Source organism: Mytilus galloprovincialis, chromosome 4, assembly GCF_965363235.1.
Source record: "Mytilus galloprovincialis chromosome 4, xbMytGall1.hap1.1, whole genome shotgun sequence".
NCBI classification, from domain to species: Eukaryota; Metazoa; Mollusca; class Bivalvia; order Mytilida; family Mytilidae; genus Mytilus; species Mytilus galloprovincialis.
Window position 1 is genome coordinate 22,138,937 of NC_134841.1, and position 22,387 is coordinate 22,161,323.

The following is a 22,387-nucleotide window of genomic DNA, read 5'->3' on the forward strand; positions in this document are numbered from 1 at the left end:
AACCCCATAATTGAATAACCATCATAATTATTTCCCCAGGAAAACCAGTCAGTCGGCAAGTCATTTCAACAACCAGCTAGGAGTTTAGTTTCGTCAATTAAGGTTTATGTACCCTTCTTGGTCTTTCAAACTAAAAATTTTTTGATACCAAAATAAAGTAACAAAACAGAGGAAACATGCCAACTTTAGAGGTTTTCTCTGTAATTCATATTGGGGGAAAGGCTTCTGACTTATTATTTTTTGTTAAAAGTTGTACCTAACGAAGCTATTTCAGTTTATTTATTGAAATTATTGCAAATTTTATAGAAAATCCAGCACATTGAAATCACACATTTCGGTAATCTTGTATACATATAGTGATGCATGTGATTATGATAAATACCGTGCTAGCATTTATTCTTGTTATTTCCCCCCAGGTAATGCAGTACCTCGGTGTTAAACATGTGTCCCTATGTGTTGATGGAGGCCGCCATGTTTGGGTTTTAAAGAAAACTATTGACGATTTTTGAACACACGCACAGAAGAATCGAAATGGGTTAGTTTTGATATTTTTTCACATACATTTCATGGCAATCGTGTTCAGCCGGAACTTCTGACTATTCCATTGAAGTTAAACTTACAAAGTATAAAAAAAAAAAATTTCTTGAGCATGTTCGTAATGTTTACATTTTGTCTTTCCCGGTCTGATTGATAAATTACTACGCGGTATTGATATCTCATTTAATTTACATCGTTTTTCGAAAAAAAAACATACTGAATTCTTCTAAATTGTTGTTTAACGAAAATGATACATGAATTTTTGAAACAAGATAAAATATAAAAATATTTCTTTAAGAACTATACTATTACGCATTTACTTCCGGAAGTGCTCTTAGGCTACAAAAGATGAAAACATTGTGAATTTTAGAAAATCGTTTATGAGAATTGCATTCTGTGTAGAGCATATATTTCCATTTTGGTAATATCTTTGCATAGAGCAAAGTTGTATATAGATCGGGTAAGTGGTTTTGATGAAAATAAGTAAAATACAATCGAATGCAACGGGTTGATGTGGGAAAACTTCCGGTGCTAAAATAACTTTTTAATTAATTTATTTTGTGAATTTAAAGGTATATTTTGCTTCAAACACTTTTACAAAGGTAAGTATAGTCAGAATTTCAACTTTAAAGTCTGTATTTCTATTTCCAAACATGTATGTAAACATCATACAATGTATGGATGGCCTCATCTGTCATCATGGTCATAAAAGTCTTACACATGTAAAAGTCCTAAACACACAAGCAAGAATAAGATTAGCAGAAGTATATATTATTAGTCATAGTGACATGAAGTATCAAAAGAGAACCAATAAGTTTGGTTTAGGAGGTGGTGGTCATCGTTATAAAAGAACATGTATCAGAAAAGGAAAATGTACTTTAAAAAGGGGGAGACCTATGTTCTCATTCACATGTAACAGCAACAGAAAATTGAACGGTAGAGCCAGAAACAGACTTAAAATTTGCATTTCGAAATTCAAATTGAACTATAAAATCAATAAAGCAAAACAACAACCATGTTTTGATTCTGAATATGATATTGTATATAGGGATACAAATTATTTGAAAGCAATTTTGAAAAAGAAAAAACTACCAACGCAGAATGGTTACCGATTTATTGATCTTCAACAAATGCAGTCATTCATTTCACAAGTTACAATGCATTCAATATCATGTGAACGTGCTGTTGAAATTGCATTAAAAGGTATTTCACCATACACAGATTTAACAGAAATAAAATCTTATGGGATAGCTTGTATCCTTGGCATTAAATGTAAAGGGTGTAATTATATACACACAATGAACACTAGTTCAAGACTACAAACGTCTAAGGACAAAATTAATCGTTTTGATGTTAATGTAAGAGCTGTGTGGGGAAGTATGGTCACTGGTAATGGGGCATCTCATTTAAATGAGCTGTTAGGGACGATGAACTCACCGGGTTTGAGACAAGCTACATTCGGTAGCATTGAAGAAGAAATAGGTCAGATGTGGCATACTGTATTAGAGGAAGAAATGCTAGCAGCAGGTGCAGAAGAAAGGCGTATTGCCATTGAAAATAACAACTATAATGAAGGTGTACCCAGCATAACTGTAATCGCTGATGGTGGGTGGAGTAAAAGGTCCCACAAACACACATATAATGCTTCAGGTGGGGTAGCAATTATAGTTGGTAAACAAACTGGCAAAATTTTATATATAGGTGTACGAAACAAATACTGTTATATCTGCAGCAGGGCATTAAATACTCAAACTGAACCACCAGAACATGTATGTTTTAAGAATTGGTCAGCCTCCAGTCAGGCTATGGAAAGCGACATATTAGTTGAAGGATTCAAGCAGGCGGAAAAGGTACATGGTTTGCGATATATGCAGTTAATAGCAGATGGAGATTCCTCAGTATATGCGAAAATTCAGGAAGAAGTACCCATTTGGGGTAAATTTGTGACAAAAATGGAATGCTCAAATCATGCTTGCAAATGTTTACGTTCAAATTTGGAAAAACTGGTAAATGACAATCCAAACTATAAGGGTCAAAATAAGCTAACCAAGACAACCAGAGTAAAGATTGTTAGTGCAGTTAGATGTGCTATTAGAATGAGGTCCAAGGAGTCTAATCGATCTGCAGCTATAAAACTTTTGGCACATGACATAAGAAATTCAGTTCATCACATATTTGGCAATCACAAAAACTGCAGTAATTTCTGCAAAGCTAATGAGAAACGTAATGAAACATCTATAGCTAGTAGTGATAATTTAAGTACAAATGACATTCCAGACATTTTTGAAAGTCAAAGCTTACTTTGGTCAGAAGGTACATCTTTATTAGCTCAAGAGGAATCAAGGTTTAGTAGCAACTTAATTTATACTGATTTAGACAAGCAAATGCTATCAGATATTACAGTCCTATTGAATAGACTTGCTACAAAGAGTGAACGACTGGTAGGAAATGATACTACAAACATTGCAGAGTCATGGATGCATGTCAGAAGTAAATTTGATGGGGGTAAATTTTATAACTTGTGTAATCGTGGGTCATGGCATGCACGATGCTACGGAGCTGCTGCAAGACAAAATCTAGGTCCAGCATGGGCCCCCCAAGTTTGGTCTAAAACAACTGGCAATGAAGCAGGATTTTATTTTAAAACAGTATACAATAGACGAAAGAAACATCTTATCAACACTAAAATCTATACAAACAAACCAGAACAGAAAACAAGGAGGTGGAAAAGAAAAATGAAAAGCTGGACTGACAGTACCACCAAAAAAGCAAGATATGAATATGGTCCTGACTCAATGGAAGTAACTAAAGATGTAGAAAAATTAGAACTTGACCAACTTAAAGATAATTACATATCTCATCATATTGAACTAACTAATGATCAGATATTGGCTATTGAAAGACAAACAAAAACCCAATCTAACTCTCAAGTTTGGAAAACAGAAAGAAAAAAAAGACTCACAGCTTCTAACTTTGGCAAAATTGTAAAACGAAATACCAAACTCAAAATTAAACCACTTATTTCAGAATTGTTATATTCAAGTTTCAAAGGAAATGCTTATACAGTAAAAGGACTGCAAGAAGAAAGAAATTCAATTCATGAATACATTTTGAAAAAAACTGAATCTGGGGTAAATGTCAACGTTGAAAGTAGTGGACTTATTGTCGACAAAAATCACAAATTCCTAGCCGGCAGTCCAGATGGACTTGTCAATGAAAATGGAGAAATGGGCCTTATAGAAATTAAAAATATTCTGCAGAAAAAGAATATGTCATTCATTCAAGCAACGAAAAAAGTGTCAAATTTCTGTCTACAATATACTGATGAAAAAGTCCAGTTGAAAAAGAAACATAACTATTACTTTCAGTGTCAAGGTCTTTTGAATATATCTGGTCTACCCTGGCTTGACTTCATTGCAAGGTCTACTAGCCCTTATCAGATTCACATAGAGAGGATATACAGAGATGAGGTTCTTTGGAATGATACAATGCTTCCAAAATTAGAAGCTTTCTATTTTTTGGCATTATTACCGGAATTAGCTGCACCACGATATAACAAAAGTCCAGGAATTAGAGAACCTGGTGATTGGGTACGGCATATATTGCTTATTCATGTTATTTGCACAAATTGGAATTAATTGATTACTATGACAATTATCAAATTTATAAATTACATGCTAATTAATTTCCTAATGGTTCTTATCCAAAATAGGCTCAGATCTTAATCAATTGATAGGAAAGAGTTTCAGTATATGTATTAAATATTAAACTGAAGAACAAAAATATACATGTAACATAAAAAGTAACCAGCTATGAAAATCCTTTATTAATAATCAGGATTAGTTCATTTATTAAGATGATTAACTTAAAACGGGACTTGACATGACATGGTACAGTAATTTTACATGTTTTACTCATGATAAAATGTATCACATTGTGGATGTTTGATAGAACTTTTAATTACCTATATCTAGTCAGTACAAAATGTAAATGTACATGTTACACATGTACTCAAACATATTTTTTTTTAAATTGCAGTACAGTCATGACAGTTGTATCTTTTGTAAAACACATGATGTGAATATAGTACCCCCTCTGAGCAGTTGAATAGTTACATAGAATATTCTATTAGTGTAAGCAGAAAAAAAATTATATTGAAGCTCTTCAGTATAGTGTAAAAGAGAGAAAAAATCCTGCAAATGTGCAATTTGACAGTTGTAATTTTTTATTTGGCTGCCCTAGAATTACAAAGTGTTTCAATTTGAGTTACACTGGTAAATCTATGATAATAACTTAATATTCTCCATACTTAGGATACTAATTTCAATATCATTTTAATTTGTTATCTTATTTATTTGCAGTTTTTAGTCAACACTTCCAAGAAAAAAACATCTACAAGAAACAGAAGAAATCCAAGAAAAATAGCTGTAGCCAAGAAAAAAACTACAATAAGAAAGGATACTGACAATTCAACAACCAACAAAAAGCAGAGTTCTAAGTAAGAAATGTATATATTTGTATTCAGATATATTTATAATCAGTACTTATCATGCTTATAGAGTTCACAAGGACTTATAATTGGCAAATGTTTGATACATGTATGTAAGCAGTTTGATATACATAATACTAAATGAACCAGTTTATTATTGTTATGGTAATTCAATAAAAACCAAGAGTTGAACTTGATACATGTATCAAACAACATGTAGGTATCAATAGTTCTTGTGGTATAACTGTCTATCTGAGAAAATATAATTCCACAAAACATTGGTCTGATCTTTACATTTTTCATTCAAATTTATTATTTAATAATGGTGACAAAAAAAAAGGATTTAGGTGAAACATTTTTATGTCTTGTATATCATGTATATATTGCAAACATCACATTTTTTTGCAGCCGTACTGCATCCAATTTGAAACCAGCAATAATTTTTCAGTGGAAAACAGTTCACATGCCAGAGCAATAAGATAATGATTGTAACAGATATTTCCCTTATCAGTAATTGATATCATTAAGATACAGTATAAACTCCTCATATAAATTACAGCTGACAGCCTTAATGGGGTTTGGGATGATTTCCATGTTAATACACATAAATGACATACATGTAGAAGAGGTGTTAATACATTTTAATATAAAAAAATGAAATTATAATGAGGTGTATAGCACTCAAAACATATATGTCAAAGAGACAATGAATGAGACTTTGAATATACATTGTATATGCAGACAAAATTCATGCATGCTGGGGCTTACAGTCATAAAGATATCAAGTATGAATCGTGGCCTCACATTCATTAATCAAGCAATAAAAAAATTTGTACTGAGATTATTGTTTGGACTACAAATTAAGTACTTCAAGTATTGGTAATGTTTTCTGACAAAAAGGCCAAAGTTCACATTAACAATGGTTAAGATTTCAATGAACAATGTAAATAATGAAGCAAATGATATCACAAAGCTGTTAATGGCCCAAATTTATAAACTTTGGCATAAAAAAAGATGTATTGCACATTTAATCATTGTTAATTGTTAAATATTACACGCATGAGCTTTTTACAATATGAGATTTCTTTTTTACATCTAGGAATGCAAGTAACAGCAAAACAACTATAAAGCCATCTACAAGTACAACTGAACAATACACTGTTAAAAGAAAAAAATCAATGAGGTGAATTTATATTTTTAACCTTAAAACAAAAAAACCTTCTTTTTTTACAGCTTATTTCCTAATGCATGTAGAGTAAAACTTTGGTTAATTTGCTTGCTTTGATTGTATATTGTACAATCATATTAGGATAACAAACACTTAAATTCAAATATAAAAATATATATATTGTTTAAAGATGTCAATCTTATTTTCAAAGCTTGCATAAACAACTATACACACAAAGCAAGCAAGCCAACCAAAGTTTTACTTTTCAAGCATTAGGAAATCAGCTGTAAATAATGCAAAAAATATTTATTTGTTGTTTTTCAAAAGCACATTTTGATTTATAAATCCTGGCTTCTTCTCCATTCACTTCCTTTTAAGAATTGTCTAGATGTTTTGTAAAACTGCTGTGATTCAACTGTTTCTAACATTTAGTTTGTGATCCCTTATAAAAGTGTATAGACTTTTGAATTCTAATTATTAAGTATTTAAGTGTCTAAAATGTTAAAAGATTTCAAAGCTTTAGTCAGTTTTGAAATTTTTATTCATGAAATTATATTTTTTTTTATCAAATAGGAGTGTATACAAAAGAAGATGTGGTATGATTGACAATGAGACAACTCTCCACAAGAGATCAAACGATACAGAACTTAACAGCTTTAAGTCACTATTCAGCCGTCAACAATGAGCAAACCTCATACACCATACATGAAAGGCCACAAAATTACAAATGTAAAACAATACAAACAAAAAAACTAACAGGCATAGAATGTACAAAAATTAATGAAAAAAAATACATAACACAGCAGCCAAAAAGTAAAACCACTGAATCTGACAGTAACTTCATACCAAGCATAACAAGAATTTGTAATTTTATACTACTGAAGATAAACAAATTGTTGAAATGCTGTCTTTTCTTTCTTTTAATAGCATATTTTTGTTTTGTTTACAGTTTTTTGTATTTACAACAAATTTTTGTTTTTGTTTTGTCAAACATGTAATTTTCATTTTAAGTATAAATTCTCTTTCGAAAATTTATTTTGTATACACCTTGAGAATCCAGTGCTTGCTCTCTAACCCAAAATTAACTAAAAAATTTCACCAAAGCATATTTTATGTATAAAATATGCATATATTATATACCTTTAAATACCCATTCAAGCAATTCATCAAAATCAATTCTAAAGAGTATAACTGTATTCATGTTTTAGGCTACTATTTGATTAACATGTTCGCTTACAGATAAAAAATATTGTAAAAGAAGGAATAATAAAATTGATAATGAAAATTGTGAATGTGGCGAATGTATCATTCGGACAGCAAGTTGTCCATTGAGAAGACTGCTGTAGGCCACTTATGGGTCTTTAACACACCCACAAAATCATGCACCAGGGGAAATGTTTCAGCTGGTCCCTATTAAACAAAAAGTGTACTTGTTCATGCATGTTCAAAACTCCAAAACATAGAAATGAACAAAAATTATAAACATACAAGACTAACAACTCAAAAACACTCTAAACTTGGACCAGGCAACAAAAACTTGGACCAGAAAACATTGGACCAAATACTCTGTTAAACATGTTTTATAAGATCACAACACCCCCCCCCCCCCCCTATACTAATGCCATTGTAGAATAGTAAACATAAATAAAAGTGTTGCATCCTATAGTATAAAAATTAATTTCATAGACAAGACTATTATTCAACAGTATTGATATGATTTTAGGTGTTCGAACACTAAATTTGTTGGTCGTAGAATCAAACACAAGTGGATGGTTAATGAAGAAGAAATTTGGTATGAGGGAACAGTTTTAGCCGCAGTTACCGGAAAAGATGGTGAAAGATTGGCAGAATATGACATACTTTATGATGGTGAAGATTCCAGTTGTATAGTGAACCATTTAGTTGAAGATTTCAGTGACTCATCAGTGCAGTTTATTGATTTGTAAGGTATGTATTACACCTAACAACAGCCTGGATATTGTACTTATTCACACTTCAAAAACACTGCTAGAGTATAGTGTTTTTGACCCACCCATCCATCTGTCATGTTCAAATCTTCTTATACCACACAACAAAATTTCATCATGATTTGAAGATTATATGGACATATTATGTAAATGTGCATATCAACACGAATTATTGATTCAAACTTTTAGGAGTTATGCCGCTTTGAATTTTAAATTTTGTTCAGGATATATAATTGCAACAATTTGTCAGTGACACTCCTGTGAAACTACATGAAACTTTGTAGTTATAAGGACACATAATTATATTAGATGTACGTTTCATTATGATATTTTATTCTGATTGGCTAACTGCACATCACATGTTATTCCTTAAGCAATTGCATTACTCAATAAAACATTTCATTCATGATAACATGTGGTCCCACAATAAAGTGCACAGGTGAATTAAATAAAACAATTATAAAATTTGTGTTTTCAGGATCATACTAGCTTAAAAATGTAATTATAAGTATTGAATACTTCTTTTTGTAACTTCATAGGGTTGTAAAAGCGTTGACCGTGCGCAAATATTTAGAATGAAGCGCTTCATACAAAATGTACTTTGGTCAATGCTTTTACACCCCAATAAAGTTACAAAAAAAACCCATTCAATTCTTAAATGAAAATAAATATAATATGTAGATGTACTAGAAATTTACATCAGTTGACTTTAGTAAATTATTTTAAATCTCCACATCCTTTATTCAGTCATTATATGATTTGGATATAATGTGACTATAATTATTTGATTATGCTTTTCTAACTATAGAGATATAGGTTCCTTTTGTACCCTTCATATTTTTCTGTTGATACATGTATTACTCTTGAGAGTTTTTAGACTTTTTTTTATTTCACTTAATTCTTGAAACATAAGGTATGTAAGTACAATATTTAACAAACAAATTAAAGAGAACTATTAACATATTAGCATTAAGAAAAGTCTCACACATTATTTATTAGTATTTTAGATTTTATCATATGCTATTGTTATTGCAGGTTTATTTTTTTCTTTATGGAACTCCTGTAAACCAAGACTTTTATAATGGCACCAAACATAGTTTTTTCTGGAATATCAGAAGTTTTTGATGAATAAAGAAGACTATGAAGAATTGATTTATTTTGGCAATATAAGATACTCATTGATGTTAATACACCTGAGTGTTAACCACTTGACATTAGATGCTACTTTTAAACTGAGTTGTATTTATATACCGGTGTGTATTTTTACTTTATAATTAAACATCATTTAGTAAAACTTTTGATATATACTGATTAGTTTATTGACATTGAATGTATTGTTTTTATTGGTACTGAAATTGTAAGACACACATTGATTGTGTCACTTGAATTTTGTTTTTCAAAAACTTTCTGAATCTTTTGAAGGAAGTCATATAAAATTATTTATTACATATAGGCTATATTTGGATTTAATTTTTTGTTGTAAAATTTTGTTGAAATTTCACTTAGAATTTGATAATGTAATTGGATTTCGAACACATTAGTGTACTTGCATTAGAGATTTTTAAAAGTGTGACACATACATGTAGGTAGAAGAGTAAAGAGTTACTAGTAGTCTACGGTTTGTAATTGATATGTATATATACATGTATTATATTAGACTTTGTAAATACATACATTTTTAAGATTTTGGAAAAGAAGTAATGTTTACTATTGAAAATTTGAGACATACATATTTTAATATATATACTTCTTATTTAAACCATATATAGTGATGAAACTTATATAGAGACATCATATTTTGTGTTTCTTATTACTCAATGAAGTTTCCATAATTAGAAACAAATGTAATTATTTGAAATACATTCTTTATATCTGAACACATAGATTATGATGTTCCTATAACATATTTTTTTTACTGTAGATGTTAGATATATAAACTGGTTCCACATATTGGGTTATTTTTATCACTATGTTTACTTGTGTAATAAAGTGATGTCAAAGAACCTTACACCTGTCGCTTATTGAACTCCTGTAAAACAAGACTATTATATAATTTTTTCAATAAATTTATCAAAAACAGTAGATTTAATTATTTATTTAAAAGAAAAAAAAAGTTTAAAGGGAAGGATTTCAAACCCATTTTACAATATTCAAGTTAGCCAATAAAAAATATAAGATTGTAATTATCACACAACACTTTATATATGAATTCCACCAATCTTTGTTTTATCATTAAGGTGCATTATCTCCCTTTTTGTATTTAAAATTTTGTTTTGTGGTTTTCAGTAATTTCAATAGCCCAAATTATGGAAAACTATATTTCAAAAACAATTTAACATAAAACATATGTATAATAGACATAAATAAACATGTTTAAGGAATTTTAAATTATTTTCTTTTTATTTATATCAATATGACACTCCATACTTTAGTATTAAAAAAGTAGTTCCAATAAAATTTGTACTCCATTTTTTTTTCAAGAGACCCTTTATATGATTTGAATTTGTCAGTTCATGAAACTTATTTATCCCAAATAAACACTAGCATGATATTGTTTATGTTTCATTGTTTGATTTTCTCAATTTTTTGTATAAATTGGTGAAGAAATGACAATGGTGTATTTTCTGCAAGAATTGGTGACTTTTTATGGTAATATGATCATTTGGTGATGAAACTAAAGAAATTACCCATGCCAATGAGTAGAACATTTTATGAGGAACATTTTGGTGTATCATATGTATATATTTGAATTGAAATATTGAAATAACAATGATTTGTATTTTGCTTGTTAAGAAGGGTACATAATCCTTAATCAAAAATGTAACAATCCGGTCAGTTCGCATTTGAATTTCAATATTTTTCCAACGATCTGAAGTTCATTTGTCGTAGATTCGTCATTCGAAGGCATTTTCGTCATATTTGATTTAAATTTTCATCAAAAAACTTTCGACAATTTCCATTTAAAATAAAGAACTTTAATGTGTTTATTCAAAACTTTCACGAGTTAAACAGGTGCTTCCTGTATTGTGTTCTACGCATGCGTGAAAGTATTCCTTTGACTATTTATAGACTTTAAAAAAAACGTAAAATACGAAATCATTTAATTTAGAATCATTAAACGAGAGAGACAAATATCTCTTACTAAAGAAATTTAAATCAAAAAATGATAATTTCCTGATGAATCCGGACTCGTTTTGAATTTATTATCCACGTGTCACTTCCCGTTTTCGTTTCATTTTAAAACCGAAAGTAGTAAACGTGATCTATTGTTGATTTGTTTACAACCTAATTTCAGTCATTATTATAGTTCCAAAAAGGATTTTACACATTTCCAACTTGAAAGAAATGATTCCAAATATCGATTTAGACCTTTTATATGGATAATGATTATGCAGTGAAATAATCATTGCAAGTTAATTTCTGCTGTGATTCCTTGTTTAAAAAAAATAGAATCCAACTTTGTTGATCAGGAATGACCCCTGGAACAAACTGAAGAGAAATTGTGAACTAAATTTCTGGATTCCATGTCATAATCTTTCATAATAATGGCCAATACAGTCAAATCATACAATAACTGCCAATCATGCTGGTGCCTCAATCCCTTAAAATCTGACAAAGTCAAAAGATGAAGCTAGTAATATACATCATTGGCCCCTTGCTTTTACACAAAATAAGGTTGATTTTAATAGCGCGCAAAAGTGACTAAAGCCCTCAAAATCCTAGCTTAAACCCTGCGGTGTGACTGCATTTCAAAGTGTCTGACTTCAAAGAATTTACCTTACTGACTAATAGTACATTATTTTTGCAATAACAAAATTCAATTGCAACCATTAATGGATCTGACGTATTTATAGAACAATTTGTTTGTTAAAAAAAATAGATAGCTGCATGCAAGTTTATAATTAATAGTTAAAACGACAGAAAGTTTTAATAACAATGATGGTCCTGTTATTGCAACTCAAATGTAGGCCTATGTTTGTAGAAATGGATAAAACTTCACAAAATTTCGATTCTAAAACTAATTAAGACATAGGATGTCACAAACACTAGCTGCTAGTCTCTCAATGATAAACATCGTCATATAGAAATTAGTAGTTTGTGACAAGAAAACAAAGCCTTTGGGAACATAAATAATTGATCATTTTATGAAATACTGTAATGGTCAGCTGTTGGGGACATAGAACTGTTATTGATTGTCCTTGAAAACAAAGTTCTATTAACTCATGTAGACAATATCTAACAATATTATTAAATACCAGGGTATGTAAATACATTATGAATCTGGGTCTAGAATCATACACACTTACTACTATTTAATACATGTATACATGTACATGTATGTACATTTGTATTTACTGTTTAACAAGTGAAAAATTATTTTTTTTCTAAGTTTAAAAAAATAAAGAAATTGTTCATGGTACAAAATTTTAAACCACAGTATACATGCATATATGTATATAAAATGTTCAAGTTACTTTTTGTGTATATGTACAAAAACATCAAACAAAGTTAAAATACAGACTCAAACTTGTTATGTTACATTTAAATCATGTTTAAAATATAGATGAATGATAAATAGCATTTTTGAGTGGTACACTGAACATTGGACATTTGCATTTGTTTGTACTGTACAATGTAGTTCTGATCTTAAGTAATAAATGGATGTTTTTTATACACACATATATAAAATATTGAAGACCCAAGACTTTTCCACTTGCCACTCTCATATAATACATCTTATGATGTAAGAGCAACCCAGTGGAGATGTGTTATGAACAAAAAAATGTGTAACTAATATAATATTATAAGCATGTTAAATATTAACCAAAGACTATCAAAGCATGACAGGCCAGACTTCTGTGATGTAACTGACTGGTAAATGTATAAAATAAAAGTAGGTTTCTTATTTAACCGGTAACCCCTTATTTAAATGTACATGAAAATGTATATTTGTATATCATATTTTTATGAACATGCCATCTTTTGGAAAACAACGAAGCAATGTTTAGAATTGATGTTTAATTAGATTTTTTAGTGTGATTTCATTAAAGAAATTAAACTATGTACATTTTTACTTTACATGGGTTTTTTTTTTCTTAAAAGAATTGTTCATACTTTTGATATCATGGCATTCTTAAGCTGATTATACAATATTTGTATTTCTTTTTCTTTTTACATTTCTTACTTTTTCTGTTGTACATGTACAGTACTGCACAATTTAGTGTTCAGGCTTTATAACTTATTTTACGCTCCCATTTCATATCATAGTGATTTCACACACCAAACTTGTTTAACAATTTTATTACATTTAGATCATAATATTATGCATTGTATAATTTGTATTTCCTTTTGGAGATATTAACAGTGAGCTGTACCATATGATGTACATGTATATATATGATGTATGGACTTATTCAATTCATTCATTTTGAAAACATTGTTTAGTTGCTCAGATTAAAACTGTTAGGTGTGTATTTCTTGCCAAATTAGTCTTTATTGTTTTTTCATTTATTCAGAAATAACTTGTGTTCACATGAGCAAAGCCAGGTAGAGTTCTGTAACATGTGTAAAAACATAAGTTTTTTTTCTAATTGTTGCTTATAATAGCTTACATGTACAAGGTATATCTACTGCATTGAACTTTGGTGGATAGTTGTCTCATTTAGACAATGGCAATCATACCTTTTTATATTATGAATGTGAAACTCAAAAGACAAGAGCCTGTAATTGAATTGGTTCCTGTCTGTCATACTGGGACGCATTCATATGTTGTTGTTTTTTACATTATTATCAGCTGGCCTTCAGTTTTGTTATTCAAACTGTTTTACATTTTGTAATGTTTTAAAGGCCATTTTTAGTCTACTGTATGTTATGGGTTTTGCTCATTGTTGAAGGCTGTATTGTGACTTAAAAGTTGTTAATTTCTATATCATTTGGTCCCTTGTCTCATCTTCTTTTTAACATTAATCCATTCTATTTGGTCTCAGCAGCTGGTAGAAAGTTGTCTCCCTTACCATTGTCAATTATACCACATTTTCTTATTTCATTATTATTGATCAATTATTGTTACATGTTAACTTTCATATCATAAGTTGAGACAACTACATGTACATTGTTACAACTCTGTATATCTGTTTACTCGATCCTGTTGATCAATTTTAGGTTTCAGCCATATTAAAAATTTAAGTAATTACATAATGTACATGTACACTTTCACGGTGTCTATCCATATCGGATCCTTTACGCGCAATTCAGCGGTACGCAGCTCCTTTGTGAACAGATAACGGATCCTTGCCGTAAAAACAACGTGGTGTTGTTAGAAAGTTATGGATGACAACAAATCAGAGAGGTATTTTGTGTTAAATTCTTAGTTCACGGAACTTTAGAATGTCAAACTGATCCACTCTTCTTATGACTATAGATAGTTCTAAGAATAACAGGCTATTTTTACAAGAAAAAGTGGGCAAGTGCGCACGTGTCTCACATAACCTAAAGTTGTTTTTTCCAAAAAACAGCGTTTTATGCATGTTATTTCTGTCAATATCGATTTGAATAAACAGTTCATCATTTTTAATTGCTCATTTCATTTTATTGAGTATAAAAGAGTATACAATAAGCTCCAGATAGAATTAAAAGACCGTGTTGGAAACGGATCTGGTGTGGTGATCATAAAGATCCGTTGCCACAAATTTTATAACATTTTGAACTAATTTCAGAAGACTGAACATTAGAATTTCGGTAGACTGTTTTACCCAATAAAAGAACGTCAATTTCATATACAATTCAGTACTTTTAACAGCAAAAACAAGGAAGAAATGCTTGAATGTCTGGAAAATGTCAACATCACTTCGCAATTTCATACAATTGCACTCCCTTGTTTCAATGATTATTTCGTAATCATAATAGCTAACGAAATAAAATACATCTATATACTTACCTTGATAGTTGGCTTATTCCACCTGATATTTGTTTTTTGTTGACCAGAGTGTTTAGACAGAATAAAACACAATTTTAAAGGAACGTTTAGATTAACTCACCTTATGTTTGCGGCAAGGATCCGTTATCTGTTCACAAAGGAGCCGTGTACCGCTGAATTGCGCATAAAGGATCCGATATGGATAGACACCGTGACTTTGTAGTACTCAGAAATATGCAGCTACAGTAAATGTAAATGACCAAAAATTGTCAAAAAATAACATATTGACTGCTTTGATTCTGCAGTTACATTTTTTTTTTATTATTGAGGGTTTTAATCTTGCATTTTATACATGTTGTATATACATTTTTGTATCTGAAATATCATGATCAACATCAAGTCATTGTTAATCAAAGCTGTCAAAGGTCACTGCTGTTATTTGAAGACATTTTCTTTAGGATTTATGCACTAAAACCCAAAGTTAAGATTTATCTTTTTTAAATAATCATGCACCTATATGTATCATAATGATAATGATTTTGATTAAAATTACTAATTTAGTAATTAAGAACATAATTTTTTAATTTACATTGATTTTTCTTTTTTCAAATGGCTTTCTACATTAAAAAAAAGAAAATCTCTCTAATAATAAATTACAACATGTGTTGACACTTACAAAAAGTCACGTAAATGTGAAATCGAATATTGCAGTTTTATATATATTATTTATGAAATGAATGAAAATTATATATATTTTCATTTTGTGAATTTCGGCAACCTGTTTTAGCGTTCATTTTGACTTACCACACACACAGAATAAAGACATTATGTCTTCTACCTCCATATTAATAAAGTTTTGTCCTGATAAACTCGTAAATCCATTTAAATTTGACAAAATACGTTAATTTGTGATTATCCATACTCGCATCTGTCATCAACAGTGACAGTATCCGCCATCTTGTTTACGTGACGTCACATATCAATCATAAATATTCATTATTTATTGATTTTTGGCGGGAACGGCTCTATAAACATTAAATATCCCAGATTATCATTTTAGTATTTTTTTTCAAAGAAAATAATACAATCGGATATGTATTTTGATAAATTTATAAACTTCATTTCAATATTTCCAGGTGAAAATGCAAGAGCTAAACAAATGACATGTTCTTCAAGTTCATGGAGCCGGATGCACAGTGGCCGGATGGGATGAAAAATACAGCTTAATTGTATCAGAAAAACAATTTATGGTATATTATACGAATTTTTTGCTGAGACAAGTGCCTGTGATGAAGCAGTAGTAAATCAATTCAAGAGCCCATTGAAAAAAATCAGTTAAGTCCAACATCACCCATTTTTCAATACTTTTAATATAGTTCTTTACAAAAAAATAATTCATATAATTTCTATTTACATTATTTTAATTCTAAAAACTATTGCAATCAGTTGAAAACGATCTAGACAGTGGCGGATCCAGAAATTTTCATAAGTGGGGGCCCACTGACTGACCTAAGAGGGGGCCCGCTCCAGTCACGCTCCAGTGATTCCCTATATAAGCAACCAAATTTTTTTCCCAAAAAGGGGGGGCCCGGGCCCGCTGGGCCCCCCTCTAAATCCGCCTCTGCTAGACTCATTTGCGAAGGGGTTTATTGTGACTTCGGAAACTTTACCATGACCGTTGTATACCGTGATCATGATATCATCGGATGCAAGTGAGGCCGCTGAGATGTCAGTATTGTTGCAAATGAGTGCTAGTTTCTATAGACCACCACGGCAGCCTTCAGCAATAAGAAAAACTCATACGACAGTTACAGTCAGCAATAAAAGGGTCAACAGGATAAGTGTTGAACTATTCAAACGCCACCAGTGTACACGACGTTTCAGCCTGGGTCACAAGTTAGAGGGCTTGTTAGAGAAAGGCACATTGAAAGAATGTGGCCGAACTTTAAAGAAGTTTGTGAGCACGCAACCCTCCCTTAACCGGACACAGCGGTGTTACAGAAAATTGTGAAATTATTAAAGAAAAAAATCAATAAGGGTCACTTTTAAAATAGAAGACTGTGCTCAAAGCCCCCCATCCCCCTAAAAAAGATTATTAAATTCCGGCCGTATGGGGAAGAGGTGAGCTTGGGTCGCTGAACATTTTTCGTTGTCCCATCTGATTCAAGTATGTAAAACATAACAACTTTTTTTTACTGAAGTCCATGATCCAATCCACCCCTTGAGGTTACAAATGATCAGTACCCTTGGCATTATCCAAAGAAATCGCATGCTTACTACGCGGATTTACTTTTTCAAACTTGCATCATTGTGATTTCAGTTTATTTTTTTCTGATCTTTGTATAAAGTAACTTAAATTGAGACTAAAAAATCTGCATATATACTAAACTGCACACGTATATTGCTATAGTCAGTTTACCATGATGCTAGAAATGTGATCGTGCATGTGACTGAAAAATCATATGAAAAAAAATAGACCGGATTACATGGGTATTATACTACACATGCTGTGAAAGTAAACATGCAAATCTTAATGCTTATAATCTAAATCAAAAATGAAAGAAATAAAAAAATAAATTTAAATTTCATTGCACATGTTGCAATGATTAATTTATTTCTCGGATCGGATATTGCTCATTCAAAAAACAACGACTATAGACTTTAGATAATAAAATAAACAAAACAAAAACATGACAGACAGAAACCCAGGAAAACCACTGAATTACAGGCTCAATACTTTGATGAAAACAGCACATAACTTGAAGAACTTGGAGAGGTTAAACGATCTGATTATTCAGTATGTGTGGATTTGCTAGTTATAAGAGGATGTTTACAGTACGTAATAAGAAGTTAATAAGTCTAGTGTATAAATGTATTGAATAATTATGATTTCGCAAGGACCTCAGCGATTTATTTAAGATTGAAATAAACAATTAATTTCCCCATAGGCGACAATGGTAGCCTTTTTCGAGACACAGACTTTAGGAAGTTGATTTTTTTAACGAAACCTTGCTAGAATCAAAGAAAAGTTATTAGGACAGTATTTTTTGGTCCAAAAAATATAGGTTCGCGTTGCTTTTCTTAGCGTATTTTGTACTTATCTCCCATGCCTATCAATTTTGCCCTTAAAAATACGTGTCTTGTCCTAGCGTTGAAAAGTCATCTCAGTGCCTTTAGGGCTACGGAATAATTTTTATTTTGCCTTTTGTATAAAGCAGAGTGCACGAAGTCTCTAATAATAAAAAATAACGGGCGCACATATCGACCAATCAGGATTCGCCATACTCTTAATTCTGAATACCATGTTATGCTCATAAAATGGCTGCGCCCATAAAATCTAATGGTGTATTGTAACCTTAAGAAGCCAAGAAAGATAATTCAGGTAAGAAATGTTTATATATGATATTTCGTCTAGCCAAGCCTAAACCTATACACTCCTATACTGAGAGTACTTGCAGTTTCTGAAAACGTGTTCCAAGCCACAAACAACCAATAGAAACTGATGTATCGGAGACAAAATGACAATCAGTAAACATCCAAGGGATTTAGTGTACAGACGTTTGAAACAGTCATGGAAAACACGACCAATGTAAATATAAGTTTGTAGAACGGTAAGCGTTTATAATTGTTTAGCAATAAATAGTTAGCTGTATTTTCAATTGATTGATAAGAAAATCCGCACTAATAGCACTGCTGAAAAAAATATCCAAATCTTTAATTACAATGTTTGATTAATTGATATATATATATAACCTCCGAAAAGAATATTATCAAAATGATTACATGTATTAATTTACGGCCCAAAATACAAACCCATCACCAAAACACTTAGGACGTTATATCCTGTTATTTATAAGTTTTCTACAGGTACAGACAAACTTTTGATAAATGTTTTAGGTGATTAATGATCAATATAGTTATCAAATGTACCAGAATTATAATTTAATACGCCAGACGCGCGTTTCCTCTACACAAGACTCATCAGTGACGCTCAGATCAAAACACTTAAAAAGCCAAACAAATACAAAGTTGGAGAGCACTGAGAACCGAAATTTCCAAAAAGTTGTGCCAAATACGGCTAAGGTAATCCACTCCTGGGATAAGAAAATCCTTAGTTTTTCCAAAAATTCAAAGTTTTGTAAACAGGAAATTTATAAAAATGACCATATAATTGATATACATGTCAACACCGAAGTGCTGACTACTGGGCTGGTGATATATACTCTCGGGGACGAAACGTCCACCAGCAGAGGCATCGACCCAGTTGTGTAAATAGTTACCAAAGGTACCAGGATTATAATTTAATACGCCAGACGCGCGTTTCGTCTACATAAGACTCATCAGTGAAGCTCAGATCATTTGAAACACTTAAAAAACCAAACAAGTACAAAGCTGAAGAGCATTGATAACCGAAAATTCCAAAAAAGATGTGCCAAATACGGTTAAGGTAATCCACCCCTGGGATAAGAAAATCTTTACTTTTGTAAACAGGATAACCCTTGATTTAAATTTTAAAAAATTACCAGTTATACACATTACGTTCATTGAAATGGATAACGTCAGTACATACACTGGCATGGCGAAATAGATATATAAACACCGTAGGAAGATCACCGTCTAAAAACTGGAATATTGACAAACGGGAACGACAAATCGCCTTTTTTTCGTAAATTTTAGGTGTCAGACCACCAATTACTCCCTCTTCTTTAGAACGTTAAAGTAGCCCTACGCTGACACAAAATAGAGATTAAACCTTTTGATGTCATTTTTTTAACTTTTTACTGTGACAAACTAACAAAGCAGAAATGAAACTTTTGGTGAAAGAGAAATATATGAAGATCGTAATAAGCCAAAATTTGCCTTGTCTTTGAGTTTGCATACAAAATTCAGGTATAAAGCACTCCGTAGTATACTAATTCTAGATTTTCAGAAAACCAAGGTTTTTTCGCTAGTACCTTTGTCCCAATGTCAGCTTTTTCTTATAAGCTTTTAAAGGAAGGTTGAAAATTGGCACCGCAGAAAGGTGATACATGTACAATGCAGGATATATCTGGATTCTATAAAGTTAAACTTAAGGTAAAATATTAAGAAAGCTGTGAAAATTGCAAAATTTGGTTGAACAGATAGGGATTTTTTAAATTGGTGGTCTGACACCTAAAGTATTTAAGATTTCCGGTGTAAAACTAGTGATACACATAATTACGCTCATTGAAATGGCGAACGTCACTACATACACTGGCATAGCGAAAGAGTTGGGATATGGAAGCACCGTCGAAACATCACCGTCTCATTTGTCGTAAATTTAATCATATCCAGTTTCCAATGAGAAACTGGATATACATTTGTATAAAAAATTTCCAAAGTGAAACAAGATCATCTTATATTATGTAGTTTCAGGTATAAAACTAGAAATTCTAAATAAAAGTTTAAATATAAACTGTATTTTAAGTAATTTTCTTTGGATAAATTTCGGCAGTATACTATTCAGAGGATTCGTAAGGATATTTTATTTCGTCTCGAAGAAGAACAAGCTACGAATTAGAGATATAAAAAATATGATTGATCATGATTTTTTTTTGTTTGTTCATTCATTAATGAAAGTGAAATAATGAAATAAATAATAATTCGCTTTTAACAGCCAGTTTTGATCAATTTTGTCAAAATAACAAAAAAATCATTCCTATACAGGTAAACACGAGGATTGAATTATTTTTTAACTTATAACATGAAATCAAACAGAACTTGAAAAGTCCAATTGCACGAGGTCGCTATCTATTTATATTTATGTTTTTTGTTTATTTCGGATTATGTGACCGTCGGCAGTCTTCGGTGGTCATCTCGATGGTTAATTAAATGGAATAAAATACACACGAAAGGCTGTTAAATATGATCGAGTCCATGCATTCTTAACTGTTTATTTCAGACTTTAAATTATTTTATGATTATTTTATATTTCAACGTATTCTCCCCTGTTTTCAATATCTTGCAATATTGAACAGTATGGGATTTTGTATGTCTGAATTTGTTTACAGTTTTACCTGAGAAACCATGTATGCATGGTTAAAATCAACTAAACTGGATTAATAAGTATACAATGTAAAGGGAGGCAATTGGTCACCTCATGTGGCTCAAAACAAGATGTGGTATGATTGCCAATGAAACAACTCTTCACAAGAGCCGGCCTTCAACAATTAGCAAAGCCCATACCACAAAGTCAGATGTAAAGGGCCACGAAATCACAAATGTAAAGCAATCCAACCGAGAAAACTAATCATTATATGAAAAAAATGAAAGAAAAACAAAAATGTAACACAGCAACAAACTATACCCACAGAACTGCATGCCCCTGACTTGGAATAGAAAACATATATATACAGAATGTGGCGGGGTTTAACTTGTTACAGGGCGCCCAACCCTCCCCAGACCTGGGAAAGTGGTGTAACAGTACAACATAAGAACGAACTATCGAAAAGCATTCATTCGTTCAATAAAATGTTTGTCTTTGTCAACATATGCATTTATAGTAAATAGCCTAAAAAATCATTTTCTGTTTACCTGTTATATATTCCTGCAAATCACATGGTATAACGAACTGATTTTCGTCCGAAATACGTTTCACATTGCAGCTTTTTCTTCGACGTGAAACCCTCAGGAATGGACAAATTTCCACGAAAATAGTATTTCGAAATATTTCTGTTAAACACATTGTCAAACTATTCTATATCCATAAAACATGTAAAACTAATGTATCTATCTGCCACATAATGAGAAATACACAGGTAATATTTGACAACGAAATTGAGACATTTGTATTTAAAATGATCCTATATTCAAATAAAACAACAGTTGTTAACATGTTTATTATCAATAATTCATAAAATAAACACGGTCTGTTCTTAATGGGAATTCAAGTTTCTTAAATATTAGTATTTTTTTTTAAATTATATTTTACTATCCAGGTAAAAATCTAAACAAATATGTAAACCCATTATCTCAGCAGAAATACGAGGGGAAATGAATCTAACTTAGAGACGAATTCGATTAGAACTTTTCGCCATTTGAAGTGAAAGTGAGTCGTTATTTCATTGCCTCACGCAACAAAAAACAACAAAGTTTTTACAACTGAACGATGATGTATCGACCAACATATAGGACTTTAGCCAAATGAACATTTTAAGTAAAATTTTGTTTTTCGCAAAAGTTTTCACTCCAGTTGTGAAGACAGCTAGTATAACTCCAGGCATATAAGATAAGGATATACGGTAATGAAACAATTTTCCATCAAATACCTAATGACGTAGACGTAGATG

The 22,387-nt window shown here is 31.0% G+C and overlaps 1 protein-coding gene and 1 long non-coding RNA gene across 23 annotated transcripts in view; one reads left to right on the forward strand and one right to left on the reverse strand.

Annotated features, from left to right (window-relative positions):
• Positions 1-21,798, reverse strand: part of LOC143071632 (protein unc-13 homolog B-like) — a 163,564-nt gene extending 141,766 nt beyond the window's left edge. For 19 of the 21 annotated variants that reach the window (XM_076246053.1, XM_076246061.1, XM_076246059.1 and 16 more), the window contains exon 1: positions 21,633-21,798. In XM_076246053.1, coding sequence (XP_076102168.1) covers positions 21,633-21,783 — 151 coding nt within the window. In that variant the 5' untranslated portion in view covers positions 21,784-21,798. Of the gene's footprint in view, positions 1-15,881; positions 16,059-21,632 lie in introns of those variants that run through there. The other 2 variants (XM_076246069.1, XM_076246068.1) reach the window with 1 other exon arrangement.
• Positions 396-10,931, forward strand: LOC143071628 (uncharacterized). Of its 2 annotated transcripts, none has more exons than XR_012976934.1 (5): positions 396-535; positions 4,899-5,035; positions 6,126-6,209; positions 7,918-8,141; positions 9,197-10,931. It is a non-coding gene; the product is annotated as an uncharacterized LOC143071628 (long non-coding RNA). The 2 variants fall into 2 exon arrangements; XR_012976933.1 differs by lacking the exon at positions 396-535 and adding an exon at positions 841-997 and having other exon boundaries at positions 9,197-10,240.
• Positions 21,799-22,387: the final 589 nt, after the last annotated feature.